The sequence below is a fragment of the Heteronotia binoei genome, chromosome 6, assembly GCF_032191835.1.
Source record: "Heteronotia binoei isolate CCM8104 ecotype False Entrance Well chromosome 6, APGP_CSIRO_Hbin_v1, whole genome shotgun sequence".
Lineage (NCBI taxonomy): Eukaryota > Metazoa > Chordata > Lepidosauria > Squamata > Gekkonidae > Heteronotia > Heteronotia binoei.
This window is the reverse complement of record NC_083228.1, coordinates 82,085,382-82,109,782: the sequence shown is the minus strand read 5'-3', so window position 1 is coordinate 82,109,782 and position 24,401 is coordinate 82,085,382. Positions and strand designations below refer to the sequence as shown.

Sequence of the window (24,401 nt, the reverse complement as noted above, 5' to 3'; positions counted from 1 at the left end):
TCCAGGAGTGTGAATTGGAGTTAATACAATGTGAAGTGCAGTATTAAAACAAGAAAAGAAAAGTGGGCTGAGTGGACTGCACCAGATGATTCTTAAGACGTCTGCTGTTTCACTAGACTCTATTAGGAATTCAGATACTTCGGAGTAAGTAGATCCGAGGAGTTTTTTACTTGATTGCTTGTGGTGAAATTAATAATTGTTACTTGCATCACTTTTCCATGTTGATACATAAGTATGTATTTCATAGGGCTGAAAGTACACAGGAAAGCTCTCTGTTGCCTGAAATAGACATGCTGTCATCTTTTCCAGCACAGGAAGAGATGAAAGGCGGGGAATTGAGGTTTGGGTCTATCGTGTGATCTATTTTTTCCCTTGTACAACTGGGTTGAAGATTGTTTCTCTAGTTTCAGAGGTGTGTGATAGTATGTATGTAATTTTGGGCACTCAGGAGCAAAAGAATTTCCTCATCTGTAGAAGAAAAAGTAAGTGAAAAGTTCTGATTTTTGTTACTCATCTTTCTCACTTGAAGTACCTCAGAATAACTCCTGCTCATTTGCTTTCTTCTTGTGGCCTTCACAGTACTTTTAATATAGAAAACAAAAATGTCTGCTGCAGTGTTATATTGTTAGAAACCTCCCTTATGAATAAATACCTGCTTTGTTATCTGATATTGAAGCTGTACTTTGACCAGAACTTTGTATGCCCATCCAACTCCTTTCCCCAAGGTGGCTAGTGAATACTCAGTACGTCAGGCTGTTTGAACAGAGTCTTCTGAAAGTACCGTGATTTTATAGTAGTGTGTTCATAATACATTGCTAGTATACAAGAAATCAGGATCAGAGATTATTTGTTTGGTCTGAATTTTTAAGCACCCCCCCATGTGACCTATTCGTAACCAGAAGGAGTGCAGGCATGTTTGTTGAAAGCTGTTTCCAAGAAGCTAAGTTTTAGATATGTAAGGGCAGGAAGTACATATTATGCCATGTGCTTTGCTTGTCTTGGCGAGATTCCACAAACTGTCACATCATATATGCTGGCTGACTCATGGGCATTCTGTTCAGGGCCTCTAAACTGCTGTTTGAAGAGAAAGTTTCTCAGAAAGCGGGTGAAGTTGTTCACTGTATTTTCAGAGATTGGGTAACTCTGGAGATCATGGAGGCTAAGGTAATCTTCCAATCCCTCAGACATTTCTGTCTTCAGAATTCTAAGCATATTTTCATGTTTTTGAGAGTCAACTGAATGGGTTGCCAGTGTCCTTTCAAGGCAGAACCAGGCAGTGGGGAAGTCATAGGAATGAACTAGCATGGTGTAGCAGTTAGAATGCTGAACAAGGATCTGGGAGACTCAGATTCAGATCCCAACTCTGCCATTCAGGTTGCTGAATGAGCTTAGGCCTGCCACAGTCTCTAGTCTAACCTTTGTGTGTAAAGAGAATGAGAGAACAGTAGCAAACCAACTCCACGTCATCTTGAATAACTCATCTACCCTACACCCTTATGATAGCTTCAAGCCAGGCTATGGGACAGACAGCTCTGCTAGCTTTGATTGATGACGTCCATCTGAGTATAGACAAAGGCCAAGCCTCTCTGTTACTCTTATTGGATTTATCTGCAGCCTTTGATACAGCAGGTCATGTCATCTTGTTAAGGCACCTAGAGATGGAAGTAGATATCAGGGGATGTGCATTGAACTGGTTCAAATAATTTGTCACAGATCAGACTCAAAGGGTTGCTATTGGAAACCAGTTGTCATTGGTGTGGGATCTATCTTGTGCGGTTCTATCCCCCCATGCTTTTCAATCTCTATGTAAAGCCCTTAAGACAGATCATTCATAGCTGATCAATATGTTGGTGATAACTCAGCTGTATATATCCTTATCCAAATCTTCTGGTGAATCACTGCCTGGCCATAGTAGTTAATGTGCTAAAAGTGAACAAATCAACACTAAACCTTGAAAAGACAGAGTTAATGTTAGTTGGGAAGGAGAAGGTCTTTTAGGATATTGTTTTCCTCACTTTTGTTGGAGTTCAGTTGACTCTTGCGGGCTCAGCCTTGGGATCATACTGGATCCAGCTTTATTAATGAAGAAGCAAGTTAATGCAGCTGCAAAAAAGGCTTTCTGTCAACTCAGCCTAGCCTGTTAACTGGAGTTAGATGGAGCATGCATATTACTCACATTCTGCAGATGCTCCATTGACTGTCCATCTGTTACTAAGCTCAGCTTTAAAGTATTGGCTATCACATACAAAGCCCTTCATGGTCCCTCTTATTTATGGGACTGCATCTCTCCCTATGTTCTGCCATGACAATGTTGCTCAAGTCAGCAGGAGCTTCTGCAGGTGCCAACCTGCGTATGGGTAAAATCAGCACATGCTTTCTCCACAGTGTCTCACACCATATGAAACACTTTGCCCAAGGAGGTCAGGAAAAAAACTCCTGCTCTGCTCACTTTTTGCAAACTGTGCAAAACTGAATTATTCAGGGGGACTTTTCTGTGTAGGCACTACAGTTGCTCTGTACAAAATGGTTTCACAAACTTGCTTGGATAAATTATTAGGGGCTGTGGTCTATACTGCTGTGTATAGCTTATTCAAAGTAGGATCCTATTTGCATAATTTCTGTCCCAGTTAATGTGTCAGGTGAATACTTCTATGATGCTTTAGTTCTTTCTGATGGTTGTAACATACATTATAAACATAATTTTAGTTTGCCATTAGAAAAAAATAATACATTAAAATATAGTGGAAGATGGGTTCAGAATATGTAATGAGTGGTCCATGATGACATCAGCTGTTCCTGAGAGGGGCTCCATACTAATTTCTTCTCTCAAATTATTCACTTCCAGTTCCAGCTGCTGATACTTCTTGATCTGTCAGCAGCATTTGACTCGGTGGATTATGACCTTATGATTCACCGCCTTGCTGTCGCCGGAGTTTGAGGGGTGGCCTTACAGTGGTTTTCTTCCTTTCTCTGGGGATGGGGACAAAGGATGGTGCTTGGCGAGCAGACTTCCTTGCGGCATCCACTTATATATGGAGTGTTGCAGGGAGCCATTCTTTTGCCAATATTATTTAATATCTATATGCACCCCCTTGCCTAGATTGCCCGAGGTTTTGGGCTGGGTTGCCACCAGTATGCCGATGACACCCAGCTCTATCTGTTGATGAGTGGCCAGCCTGTCGCCGCCCCTGACCAGTTGTCTGAGGCATTGGGAGCCATGGCTGAGTGGTTACAACAGAGCCAGCTGAAGCTGAATCCAGCTAAGATGGAGGTCCTGTATCTGGGTCAGAGTGGGGTGGATATGGGCATCCATCTCCCAGCTTTGAATGGTGCCACATTGGTGCCAGCCCAACAGGTGAAGAGCTTGGGAGTGACCTTGGATGCCTCCCTTTCCATGGAGGTCCAGATCACGATGGTTGTTAGGTCTGCCTTTTGTTATCTTCAACAGATCAGGCAGCTAGCACCATATCTATCCCCCCAGGACCTAGCTACAGTGATCCATGCAATGGTCACTTCCAGACTAGACTACTGTAACTTGCTGTACACTGGCTTACCCTTGAGATTGATCTGGAAACTGCAGCAGGTGCAGAATGTGGCGGCTCGCCTGCTGACTGCACCACCTTTACGGGTGGGCATTCGGCCGGCGCTCCACCGTCTGCACTGTCTGCCCATTGAGTACCGGATCCGCTTCAAGATTTTGGTTCTAACGTTTAAAGCCTTACGTGACCTGGGACCAACATACTTGTGGGACTGTCTCCTTCCATATATGCCCAGGAGGTCATTACGTTTGGCCTCCCAACATCTGTTGGCCATCCCCGGCCCAAGAGACGCCCGCCTTACCTCAACTAGAGCCAGGGCTTTTTCGGTCCTGGCCCCGGCTTGGTGGAATCAGCTCCCTACGGAGATCCAGGCCCTACCTGGCTTATTAGCCTTCCGTAGGGCCTGTAAAACAGAACTGTACCACCAGACTTTTAGTTGAGGCTGCGGGCATCTATTCTTGATCTGGTTGGCCTCCCCTATCAGTGCTGTCCACCTGTGAGATACCATGATGTGAGATGGCCAGGCTGGGTAACTTCTCTGAGTGCTGTTGAGCCGTCTGTTTTTAAAATGTTTTTATTGTATTTTATTGTTTTATTATATGCTGTACTCTGCCCTGAGCCCTACGGGGAATGGGTGAAATAGAAATATACTAAAATAAATAAATAAAATTCACTATTTTGGGACAGGTTTTACATAGGAACACATTTGATTCTTCAGGTGACTTGAGGGTAAGGAAGAATATGTAAAGAAAGAAAGAAAGAAAACCCAAAGAGATGCTTAAAAAACAAAGGTTATTGCTGCCAAACATGCTTGAATCTAAAATGATTATCTTTAGCAGCAGTGAACTTGCTAAGATACAAGCTCATGTTTAGAAAACTGCTCTCTCAGAAGGTTAGGGGGGATAAGCCATTCTCTGTATGGCATTTCACCCTTGTAGATTGTCCTGTCACCAGAAATACTCAGTTTAAGGGGAAATATTTACCAGTCCCAGCCCAAATATATATATTTGTATGATCAAATTTCCTCCCAGCCAAATGCGTCAAATGGAAGAAGGGACAGGGAAATAACAAATTCTAGAAAGTTAACAATAGGGGACGGGCAAAACGTGTCATGAATTTTGCCCTGTTTTTGGTTTATAATCCAAAGTTCATGATGGGTCTACCATCAGGAACCTCCACATACTTTTGAAGCAGTTCATGGCAGTTTGTGGTTAGAATAGAAAGCAGGGGTTTAAAGGAATCCCTGTAAACTCTTCTTTCTGTTCCACGTAAAAGCTGCAAAAACAACTGAGCCACTCAACTGTTTTGGGCCTTCTTGTGCAATCTCTTTAAAGTTGTCTGGTTTGGGCTCATTGCTAGTTAACAGTCCTTTTATTTTATTGCCATCCCTGGCTGCCCTTCTTGTCTTGCTACCAGAATTACTAAATTCGTTATTCTCACCTCTGTTCAGCTTAAGCTCCCCAACACTAACATAGCTACCACCTGCACTAGCAAACATCTATACATACCACATATCCAAAGCGTAATACACACCCCTTGTTTGCCAAAGTGGGATTGGCTTGACTTCTCCAAGCAGGAAGTGACATGAATTTCTATTTTCTGCAATTTCTCAAAAACATCTGGCTGATTTCCAAGTTCTGTAGGAAAGGAAAAACAAAATACCTTTAAGCTCTCTTTAAGCTTGAATTTCCTGCCTCTCTCCCCATCTACAGAATACACAAAGTTTACATTAAAGTCCTGAGCTGTGGTGTCAGAATTAGAACAATTCCATGAGAAAGTACAGGTCCCTGGACAGTAGGAAGGAGTTTAAGAGAACCAAGCTTTTGGAAGGGGAAGGAAGGGGGGATTGATCCAAACTTTCAGAAATTTCATTGCAATATATGGATGACAAGTTCCTAAAATATCTGACATGGGAGATAGTAGTGTATATCACTCACTGTACCTGGAATACTGAATCTGAATACTTTTATATTCATGAAGTGGAGTAGGAGCTATGATTCTTCCTCTGAATCTTGCATTTGTGTTTATTCAGACTCTATTTGGTGAGAGAGTGCCTGACTTTTTCACTTTTTATTGTTATTAAATAAGTGGAAACAGTTCCACATAAGGTTAGTAGTAGTTGTTCCTTGCTTTTTCTTCCTCTGAGTAAATATTGTATTACTTTGATTCTTGACTCAGTGGTTGAAACCTTTTTTTTCACTTCATATATAAAATGTACTTAAGTAATGATGAGGCAAGCATGTATTGTATCAGCACTTGAATTGAAGACTGGTTTTTTTAGCATTAATTAACAAAGTAATTGATTCTATAATACATTTGATTTATGTTACTCATGCAATCAGATACAGCAGATGTATTCATGAATATATACCAGTCAAAATTCGAAAGAGAGGTGTAACATTAAGGTATGAATTATAGTATGTATATTTAATACAATTTTTTAAAATTTCCTGAGTCAACTGGTTAGGTCCAGTGATTACCAGGAGTCTATATAAATTCACTTCAGGCTCTGGATTCAGCCCATTACATTCTGTGTGGAAGAACAGTCCTACTCTGGCCTATTGGCCCTGCCTTCCAAGATTTTCTCTACACCTGGAGAGGTTTCTCTCACTCTCCAGTAATCCACCACTACCACCTGAACTTTGTAGAAATTGCCCACTGGGAGGGTCAAGATTCCTAGCTTCCCTTCCATGTTCTAAGGCCTTGCCCCTGCATCTTCCGCTGCCCAGTGCCTGGTCACCATGGGAACAGTTTACTGCCTTGTGTGCGCAGACTGCTTGCCAACTGACTTCCTTCCCCCTGGCGCTCCTTTTATAATAGCATGGCCAAGATTGTGGAGGTACCAAAGAACCACTACCAGGATCAAAAGTTATAAAATATTTATTAAATAGAAACATTTTACAAGCATATTTTTAGCACAGCACCAGATTGAGCAAGGGATTCAAAAGAAATGGGTAACATGAAATTCCTCTGTCCCCCTCTATTGCCCTAACTATTGTTAAATGTAGGACAGGCTCCTTTGTTTAGAATGTTATAGATCTCTACAGATCTCCATTATGTTGTAGCTACTTCCAGCTGTCCAGGCCAGCACATGACAATGGCCTCCTCCTCCAAACCTTAGCTAAGAGTTTTATCTGTTTTGATGGACTCAGCGCAAAAAGACCCTCCTCCTTGCTCCCCTGAGTTTTATCACTTCTCTTTTCCCCACTCACTGACCAGGTCATGCCAGGTCAGAGAAACTTTTCCTGGTGATTCTTCCTTGGAGTCTTTATAGTCTAAAGTCCTCCAAATCTCTGTTCCCTGCTTGGAGAAGGGAACCCAGTCATCATCTCTCCTAGATCTATTAGCATTTGTATGAAGGTTGGACTGAGGTAAGTCTAGAAAGCAGTTGAACTGACTTTTCTTCCTGCCTGCTCTCTGCCCAGAGATGGGGGGAAAGCCCCTTAAAACTTAGAGTGACCATTGTTGTTTATTTCAAACCTCCAAAGAAAAAATGCATTTCTTTACACATGCATATTACAGATAACCATTACTAGCATAGGTAGTAAGAACATACATTTTTCTGCTTAAACTTAATAGGATTCTATATAATCTGCTTTAATTTGTATATTGGATCTTATTCTTTCAGTGCAAGCAGTTTTATTCCCAAGTTAATTGATCTGATCTCTTAATATTGCTTTTTTTTTAAATTTGCATATTAGACCTGATAGACCAGTTAAAGATATAGCTTAAAGACAGACCTGTGGTAAACAGGTTTTCTGACTTCCTGTTTGTCAGTGAAATTAGTATACTACCATTGCACAGACACGGTCTAATGGACACACAGTCTAGAAATCTTTGGCTTGTGGGATCTTGCAAAGTTCCAACTTTGCTCTTCAATATCTATGTGAAACCGTTGGGTGAGATTTCAGCTGGATAGTCACTAGTATGCAGATAACAGTCAGGCCTTTGGCTCCAGCTGATCCCAGAGGCTGTAGAGACCCTGGAGGCAGTTTTATGGTAGTTACAGTCTACTAAACCAAAGCTTAATCTTGACAAGACGGAAGTGCTACTGATGAGTAGAAGGTCTGACCCAGGATTTAATGTGTCACCTATTCTGGATGGTGTTTTTCTCCCCTTGAAGGAACAGGTCCATAGACTGAGGGTGCTCTTGGACTGCAATCCTCCTGCTGGATAAGCAAGTAGCAGTTGTGGTCAAAAGTGCCTTTCACCAGCTTCAACTGGTTAACCAGCAGCAGCCTTTCCTTGGCAGAAAAGATCTGGCCACTGTGATGCATATCTTGGTTACACCTATATTGGATTACCACAATTCATTGTTCATAGGGCTGCCCGTGAGATGTGTTTGGTAGAATGCTGTGGCAGCACTGAGTGGAGTTGGGTCAGTAGGTCATATTACTCTAGTCTTGGCTTGTCACTGATTTCTGGGCACAGTTCAAGGTACTGGTTTTGATCTTCAAAGCTCTCTATGGTTTGGGATCAGAATACCTGAAAGGACTGCCTTCAGGTATTTTGCACTCAACCACTCCATGCTGCCATTTTAATTATAGGCATGCAAGGTGCAGAAAAGAAGGGAGGGTATACACAAATGTTGTGCATTATGTCCAAGTCTAGGGCATGGTAGTCTAACATTCTGGGTAGAAAATTATCTTCTACCACCTTTAATAGAGGTATGTGTGTGGGGTGACATTTAAAGGGGGGAAAGTATAATTTGTCATTGGTGGTTAATCTGAATTAACTGAAGCAGAGGAAGTATACAAAGTGAGAACTGAAGTACATGAAAATTTATATCAAATTCCTGCCTTCATAACAGGCTCCTGAACCCCATTAAGATCAATAGGGTTTATGTGCTGGACATTTTTTTTAAAAAAATAGCTTCCATATGTTTTTGGTTGTTTTAAAATACTTGACAGTCTCTAGGGAACCTCCAGGTTGACAGATTATACATAGGGCTGAATTCATGCAGGATGTGAGTAAAAAGGAAACAGCTATAGTTATCAGTCCCTATCACCCTGTAGAGTTGGCTTCTTTCAGAAACGTGCTGACTTGAGGTAGCTATATTTAGCAGATAAATTTAAACCACCTCTATTTCTGAATATGTTTTTGTACGTTTTGAGATAATCTAAATCCCTATGTATATTTAAGTTATTTTCCTGTCTCTTGTGGTCACTGCAGCATCTATTCTCAAGAATGACTAGAGGGGGACCACAAAAGTTGAGTTTCTTAGCTAATTCTGAACCCAACTATACTTCATTAAGCCACAGTAGACACTTGTTTCATAAATCTGTAGTGACCATAGAGGTTGTGTTCTAAGCTAACCTATGTTTAGAGCTATAATAAATTAAAACTTTAAAGTTTCCAGCATAGCAAAATCTATCAAAAATCTGAAAGGGTTCTGCAAAGACTGTGTAAATCTGCTGCTTAGCATCTGACATCCCCTTATGAAAAATAGCCATTTAAAAAAAATTGAAATAAATCTGAGTAAGGTAGGAATGCTACAAACTCTAAAGCCTGGAGAAAGTACGCAAGATTTATTTAATGGGTTTATTGAGGTATTCTTGTGTCATTTTGTTTGGGTAATATGAGACTTTGATGTTTATCTAATCAGCCCCTTGTTTTTAATCCTGTCCCATTAAGTGAGAACAAAAGGTCATTTGGTGGCATTACTCATAGGTAAATTTAGAATAAGTATAGAAAGTTCACTGAGAGCTGGATGAATTTTGCAGTGGACGTGAAGATGCATGATGGCATCCACATTAATGGTAGAAACCTGTGTTCCTTGCTGTAGTGAGGCAATTAAACATTACATCTAATATAAAAATATAATTTTACTGTTGGAGCTTTTACTATTCAAGTAACTTAGTACCACCTCCTGTGCTGAAAGGATCTCCGAGCTATAAGCATGAAAAAACAGGCGCTCAGCTTGGGTAGCTTTGCAAACTTTGAGAGAGGCTACATCATCATCCCCGGGCAAGTTCTTGGCTTGCTTTTCTGCTCCTGGAATTAGGGACTTCCTCTTGAGGCTTTTTTTTTTCTTCATAGGGCATTTGGAATACTTAGGTGTGCTTCTTCAGTGTCTTAGTCTTCATAAGCCACAAAGGACCAATGCATGATATGTACTACACCCATAATTGTCCACATGAAGACTCAGAGAATTGTATTCTACGTGCACATGTCTGGCACAGTAGTGGTGCTATAACAAATTGCACCCTACATAGATTTCTTTTTTCCTCTAGAGGTAAATTTCTCTCCATATTTAAAAGGAGAAAGAAGAAACAGAAACAAAACCAAAAACTGTTTATTGCTGCAAGGGAATCCATGGGTAGAGGTGAAGGGGGATACCATGCCTCTGGTGGTGAATTTGGGTTTGCGCTTCTAAAGTGCTAAGAGAAAAGTATTTATTGCTCAGTCACCTTGAAAAACTCTTAGTTTTCTGAACTCTCATGTGATAAATACCATTGTTTCAAGCAGATTTTGGTTCTTCTGCATCTGATGAAGTAGTCTGACATCTACACAAGCTTAAGTCACAGTAAGGCATAGGCAGCTGTAAGATGTTGACACGTGTTTTGGGTTAGATTCTGTGCACTACAACAGATCACAGTAGTGCTTGAAGAATTAAACTTTTCAGCCTTTCTCTTGCTGATGCAGCCAGCTATACTGAGATTCTAATCCAGGGGGAGAGTTGGTAGACCCCGAGGAACAGGGTAGGAGGTCTGCAGTGGGGTTGAGGAATCAACAGCAATTGTTCACCCAAGTGCAAATGCATGAGTGGAACAAGTCATAGGATCCCTAGCTTCATCTTCTTCTTCTTCATTTATCTCCTGGACTTTCTTACCTTACAGGTTATTACTCCATGCCGGAAGCTTATCCTATGTGCTGACAACAGAAAAGAAATGGAAGACTGGATTGCAGCACTGAAGACTGTGCAGAATCGGGAACATTTTGAAGTAATCTAAGAGTTTATTTATACATCTATACATACACACACACGTAATGGTCAGCATGGACCCATCTGCAGGTTGGGGCCACATTGAGAGAAATGGGACTATTCTCCAAATTTGAGGGACCCTCCTGGCTTGCAGAAAATCCCAAAATCCCCCTCAAAAGGGAGGGGGAGTTTACAAAAAAGGCAAAACAAAAAACTTGTTTCTAGCCACTGCTGTGGGCAGGTAGGGAAGGAGGAGCTGGAGGCAGATGGAGTGCAAGCTTCTGCTTCCCCCTCCCTCCAGAGCTGGCGGCATATGGGTTGGCAAACAGGAGCAGGAGCCTCCACTGCACTGCCCCCCCCACCACATCCCTCTCTGCAGAGTCAGTGCTTTGGCAGCTGCTGCCACCTGCTATGAGCCAGATGACTGTGTGGGTGAACAGAATGCTGTGGGGAGGGGATGTGACTGGGCAGGCAATAGGAGAAAGGATGTCATAAATATCAATTTCAGCAAAAAAAAAACAACAACCAGAAGTTGTATCACCAACGCTCTAGGATTTTGAAAATCTCTATTATTAAACCCCAACATGCACATCAATTTGCTCCTGCTGCTCATTTCAGCAACAAGCAGGAGATGGGGGTGCTTTCTGCCTGTGAGAAGCAGGCAAGTGGCACCCCTAGCAGGAGGAAGGGCAGGCAAGCTACTACCCATGAATTTCATGAGTACCTTTTTGCATGTGTGTAATTCTGAATCAGGCCATAGAGTGTAGATCAGCAAAATGGAGCTAGAGGAGGGTAAGGAGGATTTCTCTACAAACCTGAAAGAAGTTCCAAGTTTGCAAAAAATCCCTGGGCCAAGAGAAGTTAGGTTGAAGGCCACTAGGGAGCAGGCCTTCTCGGTGATAGCCCCTCGCTGGTGGAACGATCTCCCAGAGATGGTGCGAGCCCTGCGGGACCTGAACCAATTCCGCAGGGCTTGCAAAACATTTCTTTTTCAGTTAGCATTTGAGTCACCATGTGGCAACTAAGACGGAACCTGATTAATGAATGAATAGACACTCAGCCATCTTAAATACATCATTTTAGCACCTATTTTTATATCTTATATGTTTATATGTTTTTATGTATTTTAAATAATTTATTGTAATTAATGTTTAAGTTGTTATGTTTTATGAATCACGGGACTCCCATGTCTATTATTGTTTAATGTGAATCATGAGACTCCCGTGTCTGTTAGCCGCCCTGAGCCCGCCTAGCGGGGAGGGCGGGATATAAAAATAAATTAATAAAAAAAAAAAAATGATTAAAAAATACATTGAAGTATTAACCCCCTTAATATAATAGAAACAACTCCATACTGTTCAGCCTGGCTCAGTGGCTATCATACAACTTGCCAGTCTTTTTCCTGGGGAGGAACTGCCAGGGGAAGGAAAGGTGAAGATCAAAAGGTAGATAAACATTGGTTGGCTGGTCTATGGGAAGAAGAGAAGGAAACAGGAAAGGGGGTGAGGCAGTGGGGGCCTCCAGGAAAGGAAAAGAGAAAATGTTTGGGAGGGGATACAGAGAAAATGAGATGCCCCTCATGTCCTTGCAGTCCTCCATGTATGTATATATGTTCATATTTCTTACATACTTAGGTAGCTAACAACATAACAATACAATAACTATAATAAAACCATAACTTCAATAAAATCCAATTAAAAACTCAACACATAGCAAATCAACACTTTTAAGCATAAAATCAACAATGTTGATGGTAGAGTCCACCAAAATTAAGTTCTTTCTCATCAAGGTAAATGTTTCCTCTTCTGTATTTGTAGTATTTATTATTTTAGTGCTTTACAAGAATTTCTTCTTAGGTCTTTTTTTTTGTCATTAATTCATTTTTAGTCTACCCAGTACAGTATGGACCATTTCTCAGGGATGCATAACTGGTACGCCTGTTCTCATGCTCGACCAACTTACTGCAATGTGTGTCGGGAGGCATTATCTGGGGTTACATCTCATGGACTGTCGTGTGAAGGTAAAAGAAAGAAAGAAAGAATCCTTTACACACAAGAAAGTATTTTTTTAAAGTTTGTTTTATGCTTGGGACATACAGCTGTTAGATTTGCAAGAAGGCATCTGACCTATTCTTCAGGAACACATTGTACTGAGTCAGAACATTGGTCTATCAAGGCCAGTATTGGCTGTTCTGACTGGCGGCAGCTCTCAAGCTGAGATTTTTCATGTCACCTATTATGTGATCCTTTTCAGTGGAGATGCTAGGGATTGAACCTGGGATCTTATGCATTCAAAACAGGCAACCACTAAGTCATGCCTGACCATTAATCTTCAGTCAACAGCCATGTAAGATTGATATAAACCTAAAATGTGAATTGTCGGGTGCTGGAATTTGCTGAATACAGGTCCACAAAATCATGCTTACCAATTAAAGTTGGATCAAAATCATTGCAAAGTGAATTCTTAAAGGGCTTTTATCTACATTTATTTGGCTTTGATACTGTTCTCATGGGAGTTGGGGATTATATAAATATGCATTTATATAATTCATGGGGAAGGGCGGAAGAGCATATATCTAATCCCCCCCCCCCCCCCAAATGCTGGCCATTTTTAGAAATAGAACTTGATATCTATGAAAGGACTTCGGGTTTGTTTGTTTTTCTCCTTGTAATTCATCACCATCACTATTGTCTTTTAGGGGTTTTGGGGGGGGGGGGCGGTAAAATATGTATAGGTCAGAAGACAGGAATTTAAGTGCATGTGTATGCAATGATATTTTAAACATCCACAGAAAAGGACAGATATTATTTTGTAATTAACAGCAGGATTTAAATGGCCTTTAACTAGCAATCTTTTTAAATTAGATTGGTCTAGTGTTGCTAAATCTGGATCAAACCAGATTATTAGCTCTGGATTTTTTTTTAGGCTTAAATAAGAAGTTCTTTCACACAAGCTCCTCATCATGTCTACTGTAGTAAGAAATGCTATTTTCCCCCCTTCCCCTCTTCACTAGTGTGCAAATTTAAAGCTCACAAGCGATGTGCTGTACGGGCAACCAATAACTGCAAGTGGACAACGCTAGCTTCTATTGGAAAAGATATCATTGAGGATGAAGATGGGGTATGTGTCAGATTATGTTGAGAAAGATATCAGAAACTGTATAAAGAATTTTATGTATGCCTTTACCTCTGCTTAGATGTGCTGGTGATTTTATGGAGGATCACATATGCTGTAGAAATGAGATTCCTAGACATCATAAATGACTATGCACTGGAACAGTTGGTTGCCAGAGCCAACCAGAAGAGGTAGTGATCTTGGATTTGTTCTGATTTGGTCTCAAGATTCAGTGAGAGAGTTGAAGGTTGTTACTTACACCCAACGGGAACAGTGGCCGCGGTGCTATTAAGTTCAGCATTCAGTTGGGGAGGAGGGGTTAGAAAAGTAATATATGGGATAGATAAAAAGAAGTAATTAATAATGCAAGAATTGATTGTTACCATATGTTACTGGAATAAAATCGTTTTAAACAAAAATGTTCAGCATTCAGGTCAATGGAAAGGTACCCTAAAGTCCAAAACTGTAACATTTTATTTCAAAAGAGGGAACTTTACAAAAATAAGAATAATAAAAAGGAAGCTGAAAGGAAAACACAAGAGAGTCAGATCCCTAGAGGATGTTTGGAAACAATTTAAAACTATGCTAATTGAAGCTCAGATAGAATGCATTCCACAAGTTAAGAAAGGCCCTACCAAGCCTAAAAGAAGACAATACAAGCTCCCCCCCCCCCAAAAAAAATACACTACTTATCCACTGCTTGTACAATATATTCACAAAAGCAACTTGCCACCACGTCTCACAAATCAGCAGTATAGGTTCTTATGACTACTTTGGCATACTATCCTATTAATATCTCAAGCTCACACAAGAATGACAAAGGAATAAAGGGATTGCTAAAGAAAGATGGGGTGAAGGCAGAGAAGCTCAATTTTTTTGTTTGTTTCTGTGTTCACTGTGCAAATCACTCTCTGTGTAAAGTAGTATTTCCTTTAGTCCATTCTGAATCTACAATCCATCAACTTCATTGGATGTCCTTGAGTTCTAGTATTTTGGGAAAGGGAAAGATTTCTTTTTGTCATCTCTCTCCACTCCATGCATGCTTTTATAAACCTCTATCTTGAACCCCTTAGTCATCTCTTCAAAACTGAAAAGGGAAGGTGCTCCAACTCTCTAATCATCTTGGTTCCCTCCTCTATGCTTTTTCCAGCTCTGTACTGTCCTTTTGGAGATATGGTGACCAGAACTGGACACAGTACTCCAAATGAGGCTGCACAGTAAATCTATACAAGGGCATTATAATATTGGCCATTTTATTCTCAGTCTTTTTTCTAATAATTCCTAACACAGAGTTTGCCCTTTTCACTGATGCAGCACACTGGCTGGATGCTTTCATTGAGCTATCCACTACCACACCAAGATCTTTTCCCCTCTCATCTTCAGCAAGTTCAAACCCTTATCTGGGAGAACCGGGTTTGATTCCCCACTCCTCCACTTGCAGCTGCTGGAATGGCCTTGGGTCAGCCATAGCTCTCGCAGGAGTTGTCCTTGAAAGGGCAGCTGTTGTGAGAGCCTTCTCAGCCCCACCCACCTCACAGGGTGTCTGTTGTGGGGGGAGAAGATATAGGAGATTGTAAGCCCCTCTGAGTCTCTGATTCAGAGAGAAGGGCGGGGTATAAATCTGCAGTTCTTTTTCTTCTTCTATGAACCAGGGAGAACTGTGAGGCTCTCCAGAGGGATCTGTCTAGGCTGGATGGGTGGGCATCAACATAGCAAATGAGGTTCAGTGTGGGCAACTGCAAAGTAATGCATATTGGAACCAAAAATCCCAACTATAAATACATGTTTATGGGGTCTGAACTGGTGGTAACTGAACAGGAGAGATCTTGGAGTCATGGTAGATCTCATTGAAAATGTTGGCTCAGTGTATGACTGCAATAAAAAAAGGCAAATGCTACGCTGGGGATTACTAGGAATGGAATTGAAACAAAATCAGCCAGTATCATAATGCCCCTGTATAAATCTATGCTATGGCCTCATTTAGAATACTGTATATAGTTCTAGTCAGTGCACCTCAAAAAAGATATTCTGACATTGGAAAAGGTGCAGGAAAGGGGCAACTGAAATGATTAAGGTGAACATTTCCCCTATGAAAAAAGGTTGAGGAGGTTAAGGCTATTTAGTTTGAAAAAATAACAACTAAGGGGTGACATGATAGAGATTTACAAAATTATTAACGGGATAAAGAAGGCAGAAGTATTTTTCTCACTTTCTCACATTACAAGAACTTGTGGGCACTTAATGAAATTGATGAGCAGTAGGTTTAGAATGGATAAATGGTGGATGATATAACTGCAGAAGCGGTGCCATGGTCTGACCACTTTGCCCTCAGGGCTCGTGTGGATGCTCCACTCCAAACCCGTTTAGGCGACGAGCTCATTATGGCTCGCCCGTGGAGTCAGATGGACCCGGAACAGTTCCAAATGGCTCTACAGGATCCCTGGCCCCCTGGCGATTCTCTCGATGACCTGGTTGATGCCTGGCATGGCCGGCTCTCCAGAGCCATTGATGAGATCGCACCACCGCGACCTCGCATTAAGCTGGCCCCGTGGTATACCCCGGAATTGCGCCAGCGGAAATGAGGACTCAGATGGCTAGAGAGGCAATGGCGGTGTACTCGGGACGAAGCGACTAGAACATCTTATAGAGAGTTTATGAGGTCCTATGAGATGGCAGTCAAAGCCACAAAGAAAGTATACTTTGCGGCTAAGATTGCGTCTGCAAATTCGTGCCTGGCACAATTGTTTAGGACAGTTCGGAATCTCACAACACTGCCACAAGGCAGGCCAAATGTTAAGGAATTAGAGACAGGCTGTGAGGCTTTTGCGAAATTTTTTGCAGACAAGGTCATGTTGCTCCATCATGACTTCCCCACCACATTAGATACAGTATGTGAACTCGAGGCTCCATGCCTGTCTTCTGGTTTGACCCTGGATCGCTTCGACACACTCAGCTTGGAGGAAGTTGACAGAATCCTCTCTAGTGTACGTCTAACAACTTGTGACCTGGACCCATGTCCCTCCTGGCTAATTAAAGCTTGCCAGAGGGAGCTAAGATGTCCTATACGGGACATCATGAATAGATCCCTCTCAGAGGGCCTTTTTCCAACACCCCTTAAAGAAGCTGTGGTCCGCCCCCTCTTGAAAAAGGCTACATCAGACTCGACCGAATTGGCGCATTGCCGGTCTCAAATTTGCCCTCCTTGGGCAAAATTATAGAGAAGGCAGTGGCGTTGCAGTTTTCTGGATGACGCTTCCACCTTAGATCCATTCCAGTCCGGCTTCCGCTCGGTTCATGGGACGGAGACAGTGCTTGTCGCCCTCATGGATGATCTCCAGAGGCATCTGGATCGAGGTGGTTCGGCGGTACTGTTGCTGTTAGACCTATTAGCTGCGTTCGATATGGTCGACCAACAGTTGCTGACCCGCCGCCTTGCCAACGCAGGGATTCAGGGGCTGGCCTTGCAGTGGCTTTCCTCTTTCCTTGAGGGTCAGGGACAAAGGGTGGTGATTGGGGGAGAACTATCCTAGAGATACCTACTTAATTGTGGGGTGCCTCAGGGAGCGGTCCTCTCCCCGATGTTGTTTAAAATCTATATGCGCCCTCTTGCCCAGATTGCCCGGAGATATGGGCTGGGTTGTCACCAGTATGCTGATGACACCCAGCTCTATCTATTGATGGACGGCCGTACTGATGATGTCCCTAAAAATCTGGACCTGGCGCTGCAAGCTGTGGCAGGTTGGCTTAGGCTGAGTGGGTTGAAGTTAAATCCAGTGAAGACAGAGGTCTGTTGCCTGGGCCGTGGCGGTCTGGGAGAGGAAATTCCCCTACCGGCTTTTGATGGTGCACCACTGGAAGCGGTGCACAGGGTCAAGAGCTTGAGGGTGCTACTGGAGTCTTCTCTGACAATGTAAGCCCAGATAGCAGCCACTGCTAAATCCGCCTTTTTTCATCTTAGGCGGGCGAGGCAGTTGGCTCCCTTCCTGGAGCGTGACGACTTGGCAACAGTGATACATTCAACGGTCACCTCGAGGTTAGACTACTGTAATGCCCTCTACATGGGGCTGCCCCTGTGCCGAACTCGGACACTGCAGCTAGTGCAGAATGCAGCAGCCAGGCTATTAATTGGACTCCCTAGGTGGGAACATATACGGCCTGCGCTGCGGGAACTGCATTAGCTGCCAATTGTGTACCGAGTTCATTACAAGGTGCTGGTTATTACCTTTAAAGTCCTATATGGCCGAGGACCTGCCTACCATATGTTCCCCAGAGAGTACTGAGATCTAGCTCACAAAATCTGCTGAAAATCCCTGGGCCAAAGGAGGCCAAACTAAAAGCGACAAGGGAGCGGGCCTTCTCGGTAACAGCACTCCAGTGGTGGAACCAGCTACTAGAAGAGGTACGGGCCCTACGGAGCCTTAATCAATTCCATCGGGCTTGTAAGACCATCCTCTTTCAGCTGGCCTTTTAAGGTGAAACCATTGCACCATCACCATAAAAACTATGTTTATGCATATCAAGACTATAGCACCATCTTATGTTATATTGTAATTTTAAACTATTAATTTTAGATGTTGTTTATATGTAATTGTATTTTAATTGCTAATTGCTTTGAATTTTATTGTTGTATCATGGTACAATGTACTATGTCATGTTAGCCACCCTGACCCTGCTTCGGCGGGGAGGGCGGGATATAAATTAAAATTTATTATTATTATTATTATTACAAAAGGAAATACTTCTTTACTCAAAGAGTAATTTAGCCATGGAATTCACTGCTGTTTGAAGTAGTGGCTACAAGCATAGACAGCTTCCAGGGGAGATTGGATAAACATATGGAGCATAGCTCTATCAGTGGCTATTAGCCACAAAGTATAGATGGAACTCTATGTCTGGGGCAATGGTGCTCTGTATTCTTGGTGCTTGGGGGGGCAACAGTGGGAGTACTTTTGGAACTCTAGCCCCACTGGTGGACCTCCTGATGACACCTGGGTTTTGGCCACTGTGTGACACAGTGTTAAATTGGACATTCCATTGGCCTGATCCAACATGGCTTCTGTTGTGTTCTTATGTTCTTAATAGCTGACCTGAGAGGAGGTGATTCTTGACTTTCTGCTTAGTAGCCCCAGGATGTGATACAGAAACAATGACCATAATCCTGTTAAGTCCAACATATATGTAAAATGAAAGTTGGATTCAACATAGTCGTACTTAATATGTAACAGTGAAATTGCTCACAAAATGAGGGGATTAGTTAAAACAAAGTTGAAAGGGCGAATTGAGACAGATTTCTTCAAGATGCATAGATACATCTGATGGGCTGTTGCTAGGGTTCTGGGTTAGAAGATTTCTCAGTCTCATCCAGCAGGGTTCTTCTTACATTCTCAAGAACAGATAACTGCATTATGAACAATGTACTGCCAATGATGGTGATGCAGAACTAGCTGGCTGTGTTAGCATCTCTTAGATGATGCCCTTGCTAATCACATTTATTCATGCTTTACTGTTTCTTAGAATAATCATATAAAGAGACTTGTCCTTTGCTTGATTTGTTGCAGATTTCAATGCCACACCAGTGGCTTGAAGGAAACCTCCCTGTGAGTGCCAAATGCACAGTGTGTGATAAAACTTGTGGCAGTGTCTTGCGCTTACAAGACTGGCGCTGCCTCTGGTGCAAAGCCATGGTGAGTTAAGCACTCTGTGCACTTTTACTCTCTTTTTTTGTGCTTTACATATGCCTTCTGCCAGTACCACTCATTTATACTGAAAGTTTCAGAACAATTCCTCCAAAAGAATACTCCTCCAACTTGGATTTCATCTAGCAAATGGCTTCTTTATATAATACTTTTAAAATGTTGGTGTCTTTGATCAATTTTTAGCCTAAGTGATATGAGAAAATGGAAAGCCCTAGTGTGTAACCAATCTATAATATCTTCTCTGAACTGCAGAATACTGTCCACTGATTCTGCAATGGGAGAAAGTATCCCATGTGGCATCCTGCCAAAAAAATCTCATTGTGTTTAACTAACAGAATTAGATTACTGGAAGACTAGATGAATGTAAATAATAAATATGAACTGGATCTTTCAGATGGCAAAATTTGAGACCTAAATGTAAGTTCCCCTTTCATCTAGTAATCTTTTGTTCAAAAGCCTGGCTTGATAGCCTAATATGATAGCATTGAATTGTATTGAATGCCCCACTGGTTCTTGAATTTCTTTGCTGTATCTCACTGGAAACAAATGCAAGTGAAAGGGCCAAATAAACCACAGCTAATGATAAGCAATTCTGTTTTTAAAGTAAATGTTTTAGAGTTGTCCACAGCAGTATTTAATGGATAGAATGTGACATAAATTACAATAACTGGTTTTAATCAATTTTCACACTGCTTTCAATTTAATTTTGAACTAGCATTCAGAACAGTTTAACACAAGTACCAGTTTGGAGCCAAAGTTGATTTTTAAGGACAGTGAAGGTAGATATGTTGCAGTGGAGGTGTTGATGAATGAGAAAAAAACGTTGTTATTGGGACTATATGCCCCAAATGGGGCAAAGAATGCTTTCTTTAAAGACATTATGCAACAACTAGACCAACTGACATATGACCAGATATTGTTAATGGGAGACTTTAGTGAACTATTAAGAATTCTCTGGATAGGTCCGGGGGAAAAAATACAGATGGCAAACTGCCAAAGTCATTTTTTGAACTAATAAAACAAGAAAGTCTGGAAGATGTATGGAGAAAGTTTAATCCTAATGTACGTGATTATACTTTCTTTTCAGCAAGGCACAACTCTTTCTAAAGAATTGATACGTTATGGGCTACCGAAGATTTGGGACTTATTACAAATAAGATAGAGATTCTTCCGAAAATAGGTGCAGACCATAATCCATTATTGTGGTTGGCAAAAGACAGGAAAAAGGTGAGGAGATGGAGATTAAATGAGGATTTATTACAAAATGCAGAAATAGTGGCTTCTCTTGAAAAAGAAACTAAAGCCTTCTTCCAAATAATGAAAATCAGGACGTTTAATATCAAACCATGTGGGACGTATATAAAGCTGTAATTCGAGTATTTTAATTACATTGAACAATAAAGATAGAAGAGATAAAGAAAAACAAATGGTGGATCTACAAAAAGAAATCGGCAAAAAAGAAAGAGAACTGCGGAAAAGACCGGGGGGAAAGAAAATTTTGTGGGAGATTACAATCTTACAGAGTCAGTTGAGGCATTTATTGAATAAGGAGGTGGAATGGAACTTAAAAAGACTGCAGCAGAAATCTTTTGAAGGTGCTAACAAACCTGGGAAGTACCTGGCGTGGCAAATGAAGAAAAAAAGGGAGAATAAATTTATAAACAGAATTATAGTTGGAGGTAAAGATATTATGGATCAAGCAGGAATCAAAAGGGAATTTTATAAATACTATGCTAAACTAGATAGATAAGTAGATAAAGAGAAAATAGAAGTGTACCTGCAGAGAATAAAAGTAAAGCCATTAACAGAAACCATGGAAAAAACTTTAAATGAACCAATCGAAAAAGTTGAAATAGAAGCAGCAATTAATTCATTGAAATTAGGTAAAGCACTGGGTCTTGACGGCTTTTCAACAAAATTTTACAAAGTCCTGGCAGACGTATTAGTACCGAAACTTCAAAAATTGATTAATAATATTAGACAAGATGGGAAAGTGCCAAATACATGGAAAGAAGCAGCTGTTTCATTGATACCAAAGGAAGACAGAGATGCCACAAGCGTTAAAAATTATAGACCAATTTCATTACTTAACAATGGCTATAAAATCTTTGCTAGGAAACTAGCAGAATGACTCAAACAGCACTTAAATACCTTTATTCAAGAGGAGCAAGCAGGTTTTCTCCCCAGAAGGCAAATAAGAGACAACATCAGAACAGTAATAGATATTGTAGAATATTACGAAAAGCATCCAGAAAGAGAGGTAGCATTGTTTCTCTTGAAAAAGAAACAGAGAAAGCTTTTGACAATCTTAATTGGGACTTTATGTTTGCGGTGATGGAGAAATTGAAATTGGGAAGTGATTTTGTAAGAATGGTCAAGGCAATTTATACAGAACAACAAGCTAAACTTTGTGTGAATGCAGACCTGACAGAGCAAATAATTAGCAAAGGAACAAGACAAGGTTGCCCTCTATCTCCATTGCTATTTATAATGACTTTAGAGATATTGCTGATGCAAATCAAAGAGGATAAAGAAATAGTGGGGCTGAAATTGAAAGGTTTCTCTTATAAATATAGGGCATTTGCAGATGATGTGATGTTTATTAATGAAAACCCATTACAAGTGATGTCTTTGTTGTTAAATAAAATTAAAGAGTATGGAGAGTTGGCGGGCTTCTATGTAAATAAAGAAAAATCAAAAATTCTAAGTAAGAATCTGCCATTGAGCAAACAAAAAGAACTACAGAGTATAACTGGATGTGAAGTTACCTCGAAGGTGTAGAGATTGCAATGAGAAGTACGTAATCTCTAGGTGTAGAGATTATGATGAGAAGCATTGATTTATATAAAAATAATTATGAAAAGCTTTGGCGTAAAATTGAAGAAGATATGTTAAAGTGGAATAAACTGAATATGTCTATGCTGGGTAGGATCTCTGCAATCAAAATGAATGTTCTACCAAGAATTATGTTCCTTTTTCAAACAATTCCAATAGTGAAAGATAACAGGCAATTTAACCATTGGCAAAAAAAGATTTCAGAATTTGTATGGGCGGGTAAAAAGCCAAGAATTAAAATGAAAATTCTGACGGATGCGAAAGAAAGGGGTGGTTTCCAGCTGCCTGAAATTAAGTTATATCATGATGCAGTTTGTTTGGTATGGATTAAGGACTGGATAACTTTGCTTAACAGGAAATTATTGGTCTTAGAAGGCCAAGGGAATGTTTTTGGTTGGCATGCTTATATGTATTATGGGAAGGAGAAGATGGATGAATTTTTCTCACATCATTACATAAGAAGGAATCTGTTGAATACTTGGAAAAAATATAATAAATATGGTGATGAGAGAAAGCCGTTATGGTTTGTGCCAACAGAAGTCATAAAGTTGTCTTTAGATCCACAGGAGGATAAATGGCTATCATACAAACAACTGCTAAAAATACAGGGAGGCAAGGTGGAACTAAAACCGGTGGAAGAATTTCAGGACAAACTTAATTGGTGTCAACTGCAACAAATTAAAAGCTTGGTGGAGCAAGATGTTAGAAATACAGGAATAAGACAAGAGCAAACAGAATTGGAAAAAGTGCTGTTGGGCGAAAATGAAAAATTGATTTCAAAAGTTTATAAGTTACTATTGAAATGGTCTACAGAAGATGAAGTAGCGAAACCTCAAATGATAAAATGGGCAATAAACATGAACAAAGAAATACAAATGGAGACATGGGAACACCTATGGAAGAACTCTATGAAAAATATTGACGTGTTACAATATAAAAGAGAACTGTTTTAAAATGTTGACGTGTTACAATATTGACGTGTTACAATATAAAAGAGAACTGTTTTTAGGGTGGCCAGATCGTCCCGGTCAGCCGGGAATGTCCCTCTTTTGGGCCCCAATTCCCGCCTCCCGGGCTTGCTATACCGGGACCATTATAAGTCCCGGTTTAGCCAGCCAGCGAGAGGAGCCGGCGGAAGCGGGCGGAGGCTGCGCTGCTGCTGCTGCTGCCTCTTCTCTGTAGCTGCTCCTCCTGAGCCCATCTCGGAGGAGCAGCTGCGGAGAAGCGTGGAAAGTCCCGAATCTGGGTCCTTCTAGGACCCTGAGCAGCAACGCTGGAGGAGCAGGAGCAGGCCGGACTTGCGCCCCGCCCCTCCACTCTCTGCAGGGGCAAAGGCGGCATGTGTGGGCCTGCTTCGCTTCTCCGCCCGGCGCCCGGCCCCTCTGCTGCGCGGGCGGCAAGGGGCATGCTGGGGCGGCCTCGGAGGAGAAGGAGGCGGCGGCGCTGAGCCGTGGCTTCCTGTTGGGGCTTCCGGGCGGGCAGGGGGTCTCTCCACGGGGAAGGAGACCCCGGCCCGCCTGCTGGATGGCTGCCTGGGCCGCGCGGCGGCCCAGCGGTCTCGGGCCTGCCTTTCCCTTCCCTTCCCTTCCCTCCCGCCTGCTGGGTGGCTGCCTGGGCTGGGCGGCAGCCCAGCAGTCTCCGGCCTGCCTTTCCTTTCCCTTCCCTTCCCTTCCCGCTTCGCCCGCCTGCTGGCTATATCTATATCCCTGCCTGCAAGAAGGTAAGCTTTTTGTTTTCTGGGGAGTTCTGTTTGTTTTTGTTTTCTTCCCCCCCCCCCCGGGCAGGCAGGGAGGGGGCTGAAAGCGGTGTGGCCTAGGCTTCCCAACCCCCTCTGCTCTGGCGGGGGACTTCTGGGTTCGCAGCCTAATCTCCCGCCCCCCAGAAATCGGGAAGGGGGGGTGGGGGGGAGAACATACCTGTAGGCTTCATATTGTTGAGATCCTGAGCCGTTTGTAAAATGTGTGGCTCCTTTAAGGCTGGGCAGGAAGAGCTTCGGAGAACAGCCCCTCCCTTTTTTTTCCCTTTCGTTTTCACAGCAAGTAGAGTTCCCCAATCTGGTAAGTATTTGTGTGTGTGAGAGGGAGGGGGGAGGGGATTCCCTGGTTTGGAGGCCCTCCCCCTGCTTTAGAAAGCGTGGGGGGGGGAGGGAAATGTCTACTGGGCACTCTATTATTCCCTATGGAGAACGATTCCCATAGGGAATAATAGGGAATTGATCCGTGGGTTTTGGGGGCTCTGGGGGGGCTATTTTTTGAGGTAGAGGCACCAAATTTTTAGTATAACATCTAGTGC

The 24,401-nt window shown here is 42.0% G+C and overlaps 1 protein-coding gene across 3 annotated transcripts in view; it reads left to right on the top strand.

Annotated features, from left to right (window-relative positions):
* The window catches only part of DGKD (diacylglycerol kinase delta), a 98,224-nt gene that overhangs the window by 30,231 nt on the left and 43,592 nt on the right, over positions 1–24,401 (top strand). For 2 of the 3 annotated variants that reach the window (XM_060241940.1, XM_060241939.1), the window contains exons 4-7: positions 10,379–10,483; positions 12,352–12,484; positions 13,478–13,584; positions 19,137–19,262. In XM_060241940.1, coding sequence (XP_060097923.1) covers positions 10,379–10,483; positions 12,352–12,484; positions 13,478–13,584; positions 19,137–19,262 — 471 coding nt within the window. Of the gene's footprint in view, positions 1–22; positions 145–10,378; positions 10,484–12,351; positions 12,485–13,477; positions 13,585–19,136; positions 19,263–24,401 lie in introns of those variants that run through there. The other variant, XM_060241941.1, reaches the window with a different exon arrangement.